This window comes from Ambystoma mexicanum, chromosome 1q (genome assembly GCF_040938575.1).
Source record: "Ambystoma mexicanum isolate Mex_15411 chromosome 1q, UKY_AmexF1_1, whole genome shotgun sequence".
Taxonomy (NCBI): Eukaryota; Metazoa; Chordata; class Amphibia; order Caudata; family Ambystomatidae; genus Ambystoma; species Ambystoma mexicanum.
Window position 1 is genome coordinate 1,107,821,741 of NC_090922.1, and position 17,157 is coordinate 1,107,838,897.

At 48.6% G+C, this 17,157-nt stretch overlaps 1 protein-coding gene across 14 annotated transcripts in view; it reads left to right on the top strand.

Annotated features, from left to right (window-relative positions):
* Positions 1-16,269, top strand: part of MTF2 (metal response element binding transcription factor 2) — a 1,089,527-nt gene extending 1,073,258 nt beyond the window's left edge. For all 14 annotated transcript variants that reach the window (XM_069641820.1, XM_069641817.1, XM_069641821.1 and 11 more), the window contains one exon: positions 14,052-16,269. In XM_069641820.1, coding sequence (XP_069497921.1) covers positions 14,052-14,406 — 355 coding nt within the window. In that variant the 3' untranslated portion in view covers positions 14,407-16,269. The remainder of the gene's footprint in view (positions 1-14,051) is intronic.
* Positions 16,270-17,157: the final 888 nt, after the last annotated feature.

The following is a 17,157-nucleotide window of genomic DNA, read 5'->3' on the forward strand; positions in this document are numbered from 1 at the left end:
CAATATCACCCATCCTGTGTTTGTACTCATTTATTGACCACAGAAGGATGAAAGGCTAACTTGGCCTTGCTGGGATTCGAACCTGCGCCTGCAGATCTTGCACACATCGGAGCAGCAAGTGTATAAGCGACTGCGCTATCTTACCGGCTATAGTAAATTGATGTCTGAAAGTTCACAAAGTCAGAAAGCAAATTACACTCTGTAGTGGATACCATTATACTTTTAACTGAGATTTCTGCAGCTTGGGGTCTGGCATGGATTGCCACGCTCATGAATATTCCGTCAGGCTGGGAATCCTCAGTAACAGAAAAAACAGTTTCACTTTCACTTTCAAATGGTATTTCTCCACTAAATCAATCGCTGTCCTCTGGGTCATACTGCCCCCATCCAATGACGGACCTCTCCCTAAGCCCCTGCTCTCGCAGCTGTTTTCAGATTCTTACTGCACGATTCAGTGTTGGGAGTCCTCTGTTTTGCTCTCAGGGCTATTTGTACATTTTTGCAGTATCTCGATGGAAAAAGTTCCATTTTTGTTTTGAAGGGGGCCATATGCTCTTTTCTTCATCTCCCGACAGCGGGGACCCGTTGTCTGTGAAGTTCCGTGCCAGTCAAGGGCGAAGATCCATAAAGATTCTACAAGGCTATCTTGGGCTTACTTCGCGCCCTCTGACCATGATGGAGGAGGAGGGAAGGTCCATCTTCAGGCCCTGCACCAAATGTGGGTTACGCAATGTGTTTGTGGAGGACAAACACCTGAAATGCCTCTACTGTCTGCATCCGGACCACAAGGAAGTAGAGTGCGAGATATGCTTCGTTTCCCCGAGAAAACTACGAAGTACAGGCATTTTAGGCTGCCGGCATGGCTAAACACGAACAAGTCCCCATGCACCGGCCTGTCCAAGGAGCGGTCTTCTTAGTCCTTTGAGGGTGCCTCATCCATGGGGGCCCAAGATAAGGTCAAGAGCTGCAAGTCCGAGTCCACTGGGTTTGCAGCCTAAGCGGGCCCCAAAGTGGATAGGGCGCAATCAACATCACCTTCCGCCTCCATTGCCAGCATACCTTTAAGCTCTTCTTAGCTACCCCAGCTAAGCTATGGGAGAAATCTGAGAAGCCGTGTATGGAGGAGAGGACTGCGCAGCCCAAGCAGGCTCAACCAGCACAGACAAAGACCTCATTGCGACTCCGTCAGCGATTACTACCACGGCAGCTACGGGCGCTGATTCTACGAAGGTAGCTCTCACGGCTCAGAAAGTGTCCCTGCCCCCAAAGCGCAACACTGCTGCATTGACTTTGACAAAGTCTGCATGCACGCCTGAAGGTGTGAAGCTGGCCCAGAAACAGTCATCCCAGGCCGTTGCCCAAACCAAGATGAGAATGCCTCCTCTCTGGTACCTGTGGTCCCACAGGTCCCCAGGTCCCTGATCAGCCTCCAGTGAAGAAGAGGAAGCGTCATTTGACGCCCCCATACCAACCTCCTCCTCCACGTCAGCCACTTCTCCCCCAGCAGACCCAGTTACGGGAACCGATATGGCCACTACGGCGGATGATGAAGACATTGTTGCAGCGGAGGGTGAATCGCCACATTAAGATACTCCCCATAGGGTGTCCCCACCGGATGAGTTGGTGTCGTTCCACTCCATGATCGCCAGGGCCTCCAAGCTATTCCAGCTGGTGGATGAGGAAACCAAGGAGGAGGGCTTCTTGTATCAAAGGTGCGAAGCCAAGAGGAAGACTATCATGGCGGTGCCTTTCCTGCACAATGTTTGGGAGGAGGGCCTGGCCCTTAAGAACTTTTGCACAGCTCCAGCCAAGCGGGATATGCTGGAGAAGAAATATGTCGTGCCGGTCTCTGTACCAAAGTGTCTGAGGTTGCAACCAACGCCAGACTTGGTGGTGTCAGCGGCCGCGAGCAAATGGTTGGCTAACCCGTCCTCGTCATCTTGGGTCCCTCCAAACAGCAAGCGGAAAAGGGTGGATGCCATGGGAAAAAGGGGTGATGGAGCTAGTTCCCAAATGGCTCCGGAGTCTACTCCGGGAACTTTGTAGTCAGAAAGACGACTGGGGTCTGAAGACCCATCCTGAACCTACAGCGTCTGACAAATATTCTTAAAGTCCCAAAAATTCAGGATGGTCACGTTGCAACATGTGCTCGGCCAACTGAAGAAAGGAGATTTCTTAAAGTCGTGGGACCTGAAGGATGCCTAGTTCCACAACCCCATTCTCAAGAAACATCGGAAATTCCTACTTTTCTTGGTGCAGGGCCAGTATTACCAGTTCAAGGCTCTACCCTCTGGTTTGAAGTCAGCCTCAAGATTGTTCTCAAAATGCCTCGCACCAGTGGTGGCCCATTTATGTCTACAAGGTATACACATATACCAATACCTGGACGACTGGCTGGTACATGCCCGCTCGCGGAAGCTGGCTGACGGACACATGTCTGACTATTGACGGATCTGGAATTCTCGGTCAACTATCCAAAGTCCTGCTTAACACCATTGCAGAACACTGTTCCTAGGTGTCATACTTAATGCGGTGTCTTGCCTGGTGTCGCCCTCAGAGAGGAGGCTAGCAGCCATTCAAGGAAAGGTATAACGGCTGTCGTCAACGAAGACGGCCACGGTGCGGGCCATCAAGTCATTACTGTGCATGTCATCCTGCACCTACCTCGTCCGTCTCTGCAGGTTGCAAATGTGACCCCTACAGGAATTCCTAGACGCCCGTTGGATACAGGTGCCGGGAAGCTTCACGGATAAGATCCCTCTCAAGGAAGAGTTCTGACGGGTGATAGTTGTGGGGTGCCTGCTCCAACATCGCACAAGGCACTGGATTTAAAAAAAAAAAAACATACGAAGAGACGGTCAGCACTGACGCCTCCCTGGAAGTTTGGGGAGCGTACACCAGACGCCTGCATGCCAAGGCCTGTGGCTGCCAGAGGAGACAGATCTGCATGCCAACATCCTGGAGCTACGAGCAGTGTTCTGGGCCCTCAAGTCGTTCCTACCGTCTCTGAAAGGCAAGGTGGTGAGGATCTTTATGGACACCACCACCAGTTGTACATCAGGAAGCAAGGGGGCACTCTATCCCCAGCGTTCTCCAAGGAAGCGCGGGACCTCTGGCACTGGGCTGTTGGACCAGTGGGAGCTTAGTCAGTATCAGGTGGACCGGCTGTTCCTTAAATGGGGCAGACCCCAGACCGATCTGTTTGCGACGGCGGCGAATTCCAAATGCCAGAAGTTTGCAAGCAAATACCATCAGCCGAGAAACCTGGGGGACGCATTCTCCTTCCCGTGTGAAGGTTTGTGTCTGTACGTGTTTCCTCTGTTCCCTCTCCTGCTTTGGATCAACAACACACTCGGTGTCGATGGAAGATGATTTGCATTGCCACGGCGTGGCCGAGGCAGATTTGGTATCCGGATCTTCTCAGCCTGTCAGCATCGCCTCCAGTCAGGTAGCCCGTGGTGCTGGATCTTAGGTGCGGGAGCCCTAGAGCCCCAAATGGGAAAGCAGATTTAGGCAGAAACACCGCAGCATGTAAACACAACCGTGTTGTGTTTCTGCCTGCCTTAGCTTTCACTTTGGGTCTCCGGTGCTCCCATGGGGGAGCATCGGAGACCCAAAGTGATAGCCACGGCAGGCAGAAACACAACGCGGTTGTGTTTGAAAACGCTGCGGTTTTTCTTTCTGAGTTTCTCAGGCTCCTCCGAGCCTGAGAAACTCAGAAAGAAAAACCGCAGCGTTTTCAAACACAATAACGTTGTTTTTATGTTTGCGATCGCTTCAAAAGCAACCGCAAACATAAATACGTTTTTAAAGCTGCGGTTTTATTTCTAAGTTTTCCGGCTCCTCCAGCCCGGAAAACGTTTTTTAAAAAAACGCAGCTAGTGTTTATTTTTATTTAAAAAATAGCGCTTACCGAGATGCAGCTGCAGCTTTTCTGCCTGTAGTCTCCGGTCTCCGTCCTGAGAGTCCCGGCACCAATGAAGGAAAAGTCACCCAGTGGTAGCTTTTGTGTACTACAGCTGGCTGGCTTTTCCTTCATTAGTGCAGCAAAAGCCAAAGCGAGCACAGCAGCGGGAATCCATTTCACAAAATGGATGCCCCCATTGGCTATCTTTGAGCTTGAATTGCTCAAAATTTTACATAGGGACTTCAAAAAAAAATGGCAATCGTTTTTTTTTTTTTTATATTGCCTATTTTTGAAATAAAAATTTTTGGGCGAACCATTCATTTAAATCCTCGTCTCTCGAACCTGGGTTAGCCTGGGACACCGTAGCTAACTTTTCTGAACTGAATTAAACCTTTTTCGAACTACCTCCAAAAACTTCAAAGACTCTGTGTAACTGTCTGATCTTGGGCATCTTCCGCCTGGCTCCCTTGAAAGTAGGCCTGGCACCTAAACTTCCTTGCTCACCAGTAGACTGTGCCTTCCTAACTTGCTGTGGTTCTTTAAAAAGTGTTTTGTGTGTGTGCTTCCATAATTCTGATTTTCCCTCCCTTTTTATTTAACTTGTTGGAGTGCCATCGAACGTTAAGCGCTCACCTCTGTCTGGAAATAAGTGGTGTTAACTAAGACTTGACCAACATGTAATCAGGGATGTACATATGATAATAGTGATTGTGTTTTGAACTTATCTTACCAATTTAGTGCTAGTGTGTTTTATAAGTGTGTGTTAAATAAGTATATACTTTTACACCCGAGCTCTGGTCAGTGGTTGCTTGTGCTACTGTATTTCTGTACCTATCTTGTATGCTCTGTATACTGCCTAACTCTTCTTGAGGGAAGTCTGACTGCTCAGCCACAGCTACTAAGTGAATCTGTGTGGTACTGACTGCTACCAAGTGGGTTTACTGCCAAACACCTGTAGTCTTAAATCTTTTGCAGTGGTCCCTAAGGGAACTGCACAGGTTTCTGCCTAACAGGGCCATACTGCCCCCAGCCAATGACTGCCCTCTACCTAAGCCCCTCCTCTGGCAGCCATCTTCAGATCTCTCCTCTGGCAGCCATCTTCAGATCTTAACCGCACGTTCAAGTGTTGGGAGTCCTCGTGCAGTTGCTCTCGAGCTTTTACTGCGTTTTGCGTTATTTTCGGTCAATCGAGCCTCAAGCTCCACCGTCTTCACTTCCGATCAACGGGGATCCATTCTCAGAATTTCTCTACACCCTTCAAGTGCATTTTTTCCACGTGTTCCCACTTCTCAGAGGATTCCAGAAGATCTTTGAGGCCTCCCTTGCGTGGACATGGCCCAGGACAAGGGAAGCATAACGTCTGTTGGAGCCAAGCTGTTCAGGAGCTGCCCTGGATGCAGGATTCAGAATGTCTTTAAGGAGGATGAGCACTCTCGGTGCCTCTACTGCCTTCCCGAGGACAAATCGCACATGTAGAAGGACTGTGCGTTTTGTAAGAACATGTCCAAACGGACGATTAAGGATCGTCGTATTCGACTCGCCAACAGGCTGGAGGGGAAGAGCCCAGCAGCAGGTGAGAAGAGGAAGAAATCAGAGCGGTCTTCTAATACCTTTGAGGGTGCTCCAGCGACGGGGGCCCAACAAAAGGCTAAGCACCGCGAGTTCATGGGCACCGGGAGCGCTGATCGGTCGGGCTCCTCGGCTGCCAGGCAGGGCACATTATCACTGACGCCATCAACCACGAGCCAACGCTCTGGCTCGGGGGGGGGGGGAAAGGAAATCGGAGAAATCGGGTAAGCTTCGGGAGAAGTCCCGGTCGATCCCGACAGTCAGCCGAGGGGGAGCGAGCCAGTGTCCCTCCCCCCAGGGTGAAGGCCTCAGGCACGCCCAAGGTCGTGAAAGCCCTGATTCACCCGGCTAAGGCCTCAATTGAGGGGAGTCGTGACGGCCCTGGTGAAACCTGCAGAGACTTCCCCAGTGGAGACGACTTCAGGGGCTAGAGTTTCCCTGCCACTCCGGAGGGAATAATCTTTTCTGCCTATCGAGAAGACCCCCGTGAAACCCCAGCAGGAGAAAGAAAGGGGGGGCGCGCAATAGCTTTAAGGGACACGGATACCACCTCTGAGGATGAGTTGGCGAGCGTCCAAAGGATGGGCAAGAGGTTCGAGGAATCCAGGGCCCATGGGAAGGATCCCGAGGGGGCCGACGAGGAAGATAGGTCTGCGGAGGACCCCATGCCCCAACAGCCGGTACCCTTACCGCAGGACAACCCTGTGCACGGAGATAAGGTCGCCCTTACCCCCCACCGACAACTCAGCTGGGCCTGGTCTGTCAGGGAGCCCACCTAACAAGCGCAGACGAGTCCATCCTCCTCTCCCTTTCCAGCCTTCACCCCCATCCCCTCCTCCGAGGGATGAGACGGGAACGGAGATGGCAACGACGGGGACGGACGACGACGGTGGTGACGACAGAATGGACCTCCCTTCACCACCTCCTCGGGCCGCCCCACCCCCATGGACAAAATTGGCTCCTTTCACGCAATGATCGCCAGGCCATCTGAGCTCTTCCAGCTCTGCCCTGAAAGAAGGAAGGTTTCCTCTACCAATGACGGGAGGCCAAGAGGGAAGACTGTCCTCTCAATCCCGTTAATGGATGACATCTGGGACGAGGGGCTGGCGCTCCTGAAGAACCAGTCCACGGTGCCTTCTAGGAGGGACCGGTACGAGAAGTAGTACTGGGTCCCGGACTCCGCCCCTATGTGTCTCAGGGCACAGCCGTCCCCGGTTTCGGTGGTCTCCGCGGCGGCCAAGAAGAAAGCAGTGGGGGCGACGGCATCAACTTCAACATTCCCACCGGCCGTCCTGTCGGATCTCCAGAGGCAAACAAGGTGCCTCCAAAGGATTTGGCAGCGGTTCCTAGTCTTATCGCCAAGTGGCCCGCTCCTTGTCACAGGAGGCCTTCAGAGGACACGGCAAGACGGGAGGATCCCGTCTTCATCGCCAAGGTGGCAAGGCCGCGGCGAAACAGGACTGAACCGGCCGTGGTGTCGGGCCCCCACCGAAGCGCCCCGGTGGGAGGACGGCTGGTGAATTTAGTCGGCGTGTGGGAGTCCATCTCGACCGACTGAGTGCTAGATGCCCTGACCCGCGGGCACACACTGGAATTCCGAAAGAGGTGTCCCCGCATTCCGCCCGTGGCCAGAAAGGAAAACCGCGTCCCACAACTACTTCTGGAGGTACGAGCGATGTTAAGAAAGGGAGCCATAGAACTCGTCCCAAAGAGGCTCTGGGGCTCCGGAGTGTACTCGCGATACTTCCTCATCCGAAAGAAGACTGGCAGGTGGCGACCCATCCTGGACCTTTGTCGTCTAAACCAGTACATCAAGTCCCAGAAGTTCCGGATGGTCACCCTCCAGCACGTGCTTGGACAGCTGGAGGAAGGCGACTTCCTATCGTCGCTGGACTTGGAGGATGCCTACTTCCACACCCCCTTCCTAAAGGGACATTGAAAATTCCTGCGATTTGTGGTCCAATGGCGACACTATCAGTTCAAGGCCCTTCCCTTCAGATTGAAGTCGGCGGCCAGGGTGTTCACCAAGTGCCTTGCACCAGTGACGGCAGGGCTGCGCCTGCAGGGGATCCACGCCTACCCCTACCTGGACGATTGGCTCATCCGAGCAAGGTCACGAGAATTTGCGGTCGATCACACAGCGGAGACCGTCCAACTTCTCACGGATTTGGGATTCTCGATCAACTTTGCGAAATCCCACCTGGTACCATAGCAAGTCGCCCTGTTCCTGGGAGCCAGGCTCGACACAGTGGCGCGATTGGCTTCACCTTCGGAGGAGAGGAAGAAAGCCATCTTGGGCAAGGTACAACGGCTGTTGACCATGGACGTGGCCAGGGTGAGGTCCATCAAGTCCCTGCTCGGCATGATGTCCTCGTGCATCTACCTCGTGTGCCTATGCAGGCTGCGGATGCAACCCCTACAGGAGTTCCTCGACGCCCGTAGGAGGCACGCGGCGGGCAGCTTCGAAGACAGGGTCTCTCTCAACAAGACTTTCCGACAAGCGATCCGGTGGTGGGGCAACCGCGCGCAACTAGCGGCAGGCATGGACTTCCAGACCCTGGCGCATCAGGAAACTGTGACGACGGACGCCTCCCTGGAGGGATGGGGGAGCGCACTCCGGCGATCTCCACGCAAGAGGCCTCTGGCTCCCGGAGGAGAGATCTCTACAGATCAATGTCCTGGAGCTCTGAGCTGTGTTCTGGGCCCTCAGGTCGTTCCTCCCATCCCTCAATGGCAAGGTGGTAAGGATCTTCACCAACAACACCACCACAATGTTCTACATCCGGAAGCAGGGGGGCACCAGATCCCAAGCCCTATCCAAGGAAGTGCAGGACCTGTGGCACTGGGCCGTCGCCCAAGGGATGTTCCTGGTACCCTTCCATCTGGCACTAATAAAGAAAACCATTGCCGATTCGCTCAGCAGGGAGCTACGCTCGTGCCACAAGTGGGAACTTGGGCAGGATCAGGTGGATCTCCTATTCCAACGATGGGTCAATTCCCAGATAGACTTATTTGCGACGGCGACAAACACCAAATGCCGGAGGTTCGCAAGCAGGTTTCCCCGTCTTGGGAGCATGGCCGATGCCTTCTCATTCCCCTCGGACGGCCTGTTCCTGTATGCGTTCCCCCCGTTGCCATTGCTGCTACGACTCATCAGTCAACTCAGACGTCCCGGTGCAGGATGATCCTCTTCGCACCGGCATGGTCAAGGCAGATCTGGTTCCCGGACCTTCTGGACATGTCAACGTCCCCTCCGGTCAAACATCCGACAGACGCAGATCTTCTCACCAGGGAAGGAGGCGCCTTCCTCCATCACGACACAGGATCATTGAACTTGCAGGCCTTGCTCCTGCAGCACTAGAGTTTGGAGGGTATGATATCCCGGCGGACTGCAAGGAGGTACTTGCAAAGGCCAGGGCGTCCTCGACTCTGAAGTATTATGGACACAAATGGAAGAGGTTCTCTGTCTGGTGCCATGCACAGAAGATTAACCTTCTACTGATTACGGCCCCTCAAGTGCTGCTGTACTTGTTATCGCTGGCCAAGCCGGGGCTGGCACATGCCTCCATCAAGATCCATCTGGCGGCTATCTCCCGCTACACCAGAACGCCGGGACGATCATCTCTGTGGTCCCATCGCCTGGTGAAGGAATTCATGAAAGGATTGTTCCCACCGGTGAAGGCCCCGGCGGCGTGGGAGCTCAACTTAGTGCTGGCCAGACTCATGGGGCCTCAATTTGGGCCTCTGCATGCGGCACTATTGAAGTTCTTGTCGTGGAAGACGGCGTTTCTTGTGGCCATCACCTCTGCACGGCGAGTGGGAGAGATCCAGGCGCCTTCGTGTAAGCAGGTGTACCTGATATTCCATCAGACGAGGGTAGTGCTGTGGACGCACCCCTAGTTCATGCCCAAGTTTCCGTCGGACTTCCATCTCAACGAGCCCTTGGTGCTACCTGTTTTCTTCCCCTCGCCTTCGTCGCTGGCTGAAAGGACTTTGCACTCGCTGGATGTGGCTAGAGTGCTGAAGTTCTATGTGGACTGCACGAAGGACCTTCGGAAGACATCACAGATGTTTGTGAATTTTGGATTTGTGAACCAAGGGAAGGACCTCTCGAAGGCTTCCATTTCCAGATGGCTCTCCGGCTGCATCATGCACTGTCAACGGTTGTCAAACCGACCGTTGCCCGGCCATCCGAGAGCCCATTCAACCAGAGCGCTCGCTGCTACCACCGCGTTCTTGCCTGGTGTGCCCCTGCTGGCCATCTGCAGGGCTGCTACATGGAGGTTGACGCACACCTTCACGAGATTCTACTGCGTTGACCGGGATTCCAGGGAGGAGTCCAGATTCAGCAAAGCAGTGCTGAGCAACCTGTTCGCCTGAAGGTGGGCTTGGTGAGGAGGTAAGAGATGCTTAATGTTGAGTTGTTGATATGCTTAATGTTGAGCCTTGCCACCTCCCGTGGTTGTGCATGTGTGTACTGCTATTTATTCTTGTATTCATGAGCATGGGAATCCATGCCAGACCCCATGCTGGAGAAGGAACAAGGTACTTACCTGTAACTGTTGTTCTCCAGCATGGGTCTGGCATGGATTCACATGCAAACCCTCCCTCCTACCCCTCTGCGGCTCTTCAAATCTGAAGATGGCTGCCAGAGGAGGGGCTTAGGTAGTGGGCAGTCATTGGCTGGGGGCAGTATGACCCAGAGACCAGTGATTGGTTACTAGTAAAAAGACAGTTCAGAAACAAAACTGAAACTGATTTTTTTCTTTACTAAGGATTCCCAGCCTGAAGACAGGGAATATTCATGAGCATGTGAATCCATGCAGACTCCTGCTGGAGAACAACAGTTACAGGTAAGTAACTTGTTTCTTCCATGAATCGAAGGTGGTGCTGCGTACACACCCCTCTTTCATGCTGAAGGTTCCATCAGAATTCCACCTCAACGAGCCTTTGGTGTTACCTGTTTTTTTCCCAAAACCTTTGTTGCTGGAGGAAAGCGCCTTGAACTCGCTGGGCGTTGCTTATGCCTTGAAGTGCTATGTAACATGCACAAAGAGTTTTCGGAAGACCTCACAACTGTTCATGAACTTTGGTCCTGTGACCCATGGGAAGAGCTTGTCAAAGGCTTGCATTTCAAAGTGGCCCTCTAGCTGCATTACACACTCACTGGTTGGCGAACCGACTGCTGCCCGGCATCCGAGAGCCCACTCCACCAGAGCGATCGCTGCAACAACAGCGTTTCTATCTGGTGTGCACCTGCTGGTCATCTGCAGGGCTGCTACGTGGAGGTCCACGCACACCTTCACTAAGTTCTGCTTCGTCGACAGGGGTTCCACGGAGGAGTGCAGTGCTACGCAACCTGTTCTCTTGAGGCGAGTCTGTTCTAGAGGTAAGAGTTATTGCTTTTGTTGACCCTTGCCACTTTCTGTGGTTGTGTAACGTTGTACTGCTTTGTATTCATTATTCATGAGCATGTGAAACAGTGCCAGACCCCATGCTGGAGAATGTTTAAGTTGCTTACCTATAACTATTGTTCTCCAGCATGGGTCTGGTATGGATTCACATGCAAACCCTCCCTCCGGCCCCTGTGCGGCTCTTCTTGGTCATACTGCCACTTTACGTGATTAACAAATCTGAATATGGCTGCCAGAGTAGGGGCTTAGGGAGAGGGCGGTCATTGGATGGTGGCAGTATGAGCCAGAGGCCAGTGATTGCTTTAGAGGAAAAATACTTTTTTTAAGTGCAAGTGAAAATGTTATTCTTTTACCGAGGATTCCCAGACTGACGATGGGGAATATTCATGAGCATGTGAATCCATACCAGACCCATGCTGGAAAACAATAGTTACAGGTAAATAGCTTAAACCTTAACAGCAGGCCAGTTCATCTGCAGGTCTAGTGCAAAGTTGGCCGCATGTCAAACCTGCATGGATCTTCTTTTCAGGCTTAAGAGATTGGCAAAATACATACCATTAGGAGGGTTCATAACTGTTTCTTAAAGAATTTAGTGTAGCTCAAGGAAAGAAGAGCACTCACATGGCATCTCGTACACTGTGCACTTATTACCTCATACGTGTAAACAAACATCCTGAACAGCATGCCAGGGAGATAGGAAATATAGATACGTTACAACAAAGCATGAATTGGGGCACAATGAAATCAAGGGTCACTTTATTTGCTATGGTCAAACATTTCCCCACATGGTGCTAGCCACATCCCAGGAGCTGCAGTTTTATTAAAAAAAAGTTTCTTTTGTGGGTCCGGTTGGTGGGGGCGGGGGGGCATTTCCAAAGGAGAGCACAGGGGTCAAAGTTGCGACCCCAAATGACGTCCCTCATCAATACTCCTTTTTAACTTTTTTAAAGTTCCACTGTAAATCAAACTGCAGTATCTTGTTTTGCATTTTCTTTAAAGTTATATTCCCTTTAGAACTCGGCATACTGTGGTTTTCTCATTCTTTAAAGTCATATTCATTTCAACATTTAATGGTTTGCTTGGATTTGAGTTCCTGGTCACTTGCTGGATTCAAAATTGTCTTATTCGGTTTGTTGGCCAAGTTTTGATTCAGTTCAGTATTCAATAATTATGGGTTTCGCTTATGGCTAGTTTTTGCTTTATTTGTTCAATGTTCACTTTGCTTTAATTGAATTGCCCAGTGTTCGGAGACCTTTGAAAACGTGTTTGACACACACAGCCACTCTTTGTTCCAGCTCCTGCCCCTCTCATTCCTTTATTGACCCTTCAACACCGGGGAACGTGCAACTTGAGCATAAGGGAAAGGGACGTCCTTCGCCCGCGGCTCCCTTCACCCTGTCCAGTCTGCTCCAGGGAGTCCCAGCCCCCATGCCATGCTTCCATGGACTGCCTCTCGCTGCAGTCCCCATCATCTTTGCGTCCTGCTCCAATAAGGTTCCCTGCTGCTTGCACTGGTGTCCTTGCTGCTTCTCCTGTCGCGCCCTTCCCTGCTGGGCTGGTCTCCTTTTATATACCTGCAGCCCCTTGACAGGCTGCCGGTGTGAAGCTCCAATTAGCCCTGCCTGACCACAATCAAAGGGACAAGCCTGACCCTCACATCTCTCAGCAGGCATCTTCCTCGTCCCAGTGCCAGCCTGGTAAGAGTATAGTCTTCATTGGTCTGAAGTGTCAATTATGGAGAAATTAGTAGGAACTGGCTTATAACAGCCCATTAATGTTGCGGAAGGGTTGGGTTGGTTGTCAATCAGGAAAGGGTAATACCCAGTCCTTAAGGACCCTCCACCCAGGTCATCCTCCCTCACTTCTCCGCCCCCAGTGTCAGGATCCAAGAGCGATTGCCTTTCCCTGGCCACCTGCTTAGATGGTCTAAGGGGTTTAGGAGTGAAACTACCCTCCGGTTTCTCCACCATGTTCCTGTCACATAAGTGCAAGTTAAAGGTGTATTCAATGTCCCCACCTTTCATGCAGTTTTATACAGTAATGGTTAACACATTAAGTCCGTTTTGGATGTCTGCTTGTAACAAAAAATCCACTTGCTAGTGTTCTTTACCTTGCCTCATCCTTTTAAGATGAAGAGGTTTCACAGGCTGGTTTTTCGAAGGGTTTTTCAATTTATATGCATTGTGTCCTAATGAATTTGGGCTTCATGACCAAAGTAGTTTATAGGTTTTGCCAGTCCAAAGAAAGGGAATGCCATCGCAAAATAGACTATTTCTTGAAGGTCTGAAACTAGAGGGCAGACACCTACATCAGTCTTACTGAGCAGCATTTAATTAGTGAAAATATGTAATGCAGTGGCCTTGTTCCAAACTTTATAAAGGTTTATACTCCTTAGACTAGCTGGGTAGTGAAGATGCTAGTGGGGGTGGTCTGTATTGCAAAGCTTCCTGGTCCAAGGATCCGCCTTCTCTATCTTAATCCACCTCCAAATCATCTGGCATGGCTTTGTTCCTATTTCAATAATGAGGACTCTAAGGGAGGAATTAATCGATAAGAACAGAGCTTTGCAACCTGTGGCTTCATCTATTTGAACTGCGATACTCAAGACCCCTTGCCATTGACTACGCTAGCTAGGGCTGACAGGAGTTGCTGGAAAAACATCTTGAGAGGCAAACTTTGTAGCGCCCTGCATTAGAAGAACAGGTTGCTTATCTCTGCAATGTTTTTTGATAGGTACTTATTTCTCCCACAAATCCCACTGGAATTATGTGGCATTTCTCCCATCCCATGTGGGGTGCCTGGAGGCTAGAAGGCGCGGGGGGACGGGGGGAGGGCGGTTGTGTAAACAAGAAAGATGGTACTGGCAAATCCAAGTTTATATATGGATTACATAATTTTTCCGGGGCGGAAGGTAGACTAGAAACTGAGTAGGATGGTGGCTAGCTGAAAAACGATCAGGTCAAGCCTGCATCTGGCGTCTATTTAGTACATGAGAGGATTAATTCATTCCATCAAGAATATTTCTGCAGTGTGATGTTTTTGAAGGCTCCTGTGTTATAAATGACTCGTTCGTATGTGAGAACCATAATAACCAATAATTGTATGTTAGCTCAAACAGGAGTATATACTTGTTTTAAATGGTTTTTTGTTTTATTTTTTAGCAATTCATTTGAATTAAGGAGAACACGCACAGGAAGAATTTGGTCTTCAACAGTGCCACACTTGAGGAGGAGAAGGGGACGCCATCCACGGAAAGGGATTTACAATCAAAACACAGAAAATGTAATGCGACAAAATGGCAATGAAGAGTCTCCAATTGATCCTTTTGATCCAGAGACTCTTGAAAACATGGATCAGGAAGCGCATCTGCATCATCTGAAGCATTCCATTACCAATTATTTTGGTGCAGCCGGTAGAATAGCTTGTGGCGAAAAGTACCGTGTGTTGGCTCGTCGACTTACCGTTGATGGAAAAGTGCAGTATCTGGTTGAATGGGAGGGGGCCACTGCCTCCTGACCACAGCATTGGACACTGCCTCTGCCTTTCTGTTGTCTGTGAAACATCAGTGACTTCACCCTCAAATACAGCCTACAGCATATTGCTGTAATTTAAGAAAAATTCTGATAGTTTGCAGATTTGTGTGTGAAATCACAGACCACATCATAATCATAAATGTCAGACAAAAGGATTTTTGTGAGATTGAGATTAGTCACCTCTTTAGAGAATCGATTGGTTTACAAACCTATATCGATCAGTATCAAAATTCTCAAATGTATTTTTGGATTTAGGGATGCAAAATCAAATCTTGAGCTAAAAGGAATTTTTTAAAGGTGCAATGTACATATGCATATAAAGCCTGTAAACAATGTGTTGTGCAAGACGTGTAAAGAAATTATTGTGCTTGTAAATTGCCTTTGATTGGACTTTTTTTAATATATTCTTTACGTATATATTTTTATAAATATATATATAGGAGTATGTGACCTATGCAATTTTTAATGATAAAACAAGTATGGGAATTGCAGCTTTTCAGGACTCATTTTTCTTTCAGGTATAGTTGCAGTATTTACACAGCAGCATTTATTCTCAGGCAGTTTGGGGTGCTATTGCTTGCTATAATCCAAGCATTTTAAACCATGTGGTGCTACTGCTTGCTTTAAGCCACGCATTGGCAGCCATGTTGCAAAATCACTGTTTGGTAAAGACAGCATTGTATAATGTTGTGAAGTCTGTTAAACTTTATACAATATTCAAGTTACCAAAAAAAGAAAAACAATCAATGCAGACTCTTCCAACATTAGTGGCACATCCTGGACTCTGCTCAACAGTGTTTTTGTGAACTGGTTGTTCCTAATTTACCTCATGTGTCCTTTTTTGGGAAAAAGTTAAGGAATGTTATACAACCATGGAGTAGATTTTGGTCCCTTGTTTATCCTTTGAATTGAAAAGAAAAATACAGGATTCATTTGACATTTTCTATTTTAATGTCTTAAGATTCCGGTTTGTCAAATGTACTATGACATTTTTTATTGCACAGGGTTAAGTCTGTTGCTACTTGATGAAACAGTGCTGTTAATACAAAATTACCTCTGCTTTTATAAAAGAAATCAAGTTTCAATTTGTAATTTTTACCTTTTTTAAACTTGGGTGTATTCTTGTATTCATTCTGATTTTACTTTAAGCAATCTTACCCAAAGAGTAAATGGAAAGTCAACATTTTAATAATTGTTGATTTTGACTTTTTAATATTTTGATAGACCTGTTTCGCACATGGTGGTAATTAAAACAGCACTATAGATTATTTAAAAATGTGTGGCCCTAGAGAATACTTATTTAAACTTTAAATTCCATGGTTACCTTTAGAAACCCTGTTTTTTATTGGGTTCTTGTATTTGTACATCTCTGCAACGTAGCTTTGGTGTTCATATATATCAAGCAGAAGAGGAAGGATACATTTAAACTAAATCTATGTGACTGGAAATATGTGAATGGGCCAAGCAAAATCTCCAATTCTAAGCTCTATTAAAACGCTGTAAACGTTGGATTACCTTGTAACTGCAATATGTGAACACACTTGTTTTAATGTATGTATCTTTTATTTGTATGTAATGAAGAATGTAAGTCCTATGTGAGATAAACATGAGCGTGTGACTGATTGTCGTACAATTTAAAGTTCACACTACTTTAATTCTACATGAGTACAATCATTTTTGGCCATACAATCGTTTTGAGTTGTTTGTGAAATCATGCATCCTGATGCACAGTCCATTTTGCTATACATGGTTTTATAATCATCTTTCACCACATTTTACATCCCAGGTAGTCTGTTTGCTTATTTGGACTTGCCTATTCTTAGAATTAAAGCTATGTGTAATTTTATTAGATGTATGTGTTCATGTTTTGTGTTCCACAAAAATGTATTAAACTACAAAGGGCTTGCACAATTCTGTAGCTTAATAGACCTGTTTTAATGGAGAGTTAAACATTTTTCCAACCCCTACAAGCCCCCACATCACAGGAACAGTCTTGTGATGAAATTGGGGTGTGATGTTGGTTCTAACAACTTGTATTTGGTCCTGGATCGCTGTGCGTTTTCTTTCAGAGGACTCTGTACACGCTAGTCACATCTTTGACCTAGTGTCAATGTCTTGCTCCTACTATAAGTGCTTATGAATACCTGTCCCCTTTTTCCGGTGAAATTCCAGATCTTCACATATGTAATTTACCTTCTGTTAGTATTTGTCAGTGTCCCCATGCTATCATGCATGATAGGAGAAGGGTGACGTCCTGCCATTGTGCAGCTTTTGCCATTTACATGGCCCTATTGAAACGTCTTCGTTACAGTTTTCAGAAAAGTAAAAGGACCGGAGCAAACAACTGTGTTCTGGAGTCCTATTATAGGGTTGTATGTGGTCAAAATTGCATCATCAGCAACTGTTTATCATGTTTAGGTTAGTATTCATATTTACTGCTACGTCTCATCCCCTGTCTTCTATACTTACGGGTGGGTGCCCGTACAATTTGGACAGCACTGAAATCCTTTGCACAGCAATAAAATAACACATCCCCCTCAAATGAGTTAAGCAACTGGGTGCAGCAGGGACACATTGCAAGCCCTGCTTACTCCACCATCAGCGTTATTAGTCTGTCCCTTTTTTCCGCTCCAGCTGTATCCACACTTAGCAAAGCTTTGTGGAGATGTTCCTTTTTTATCTGTTTACTTTCTCTGCTGCTTTTTTCTATTTAATTCCTTTGCCATGTAGCCAT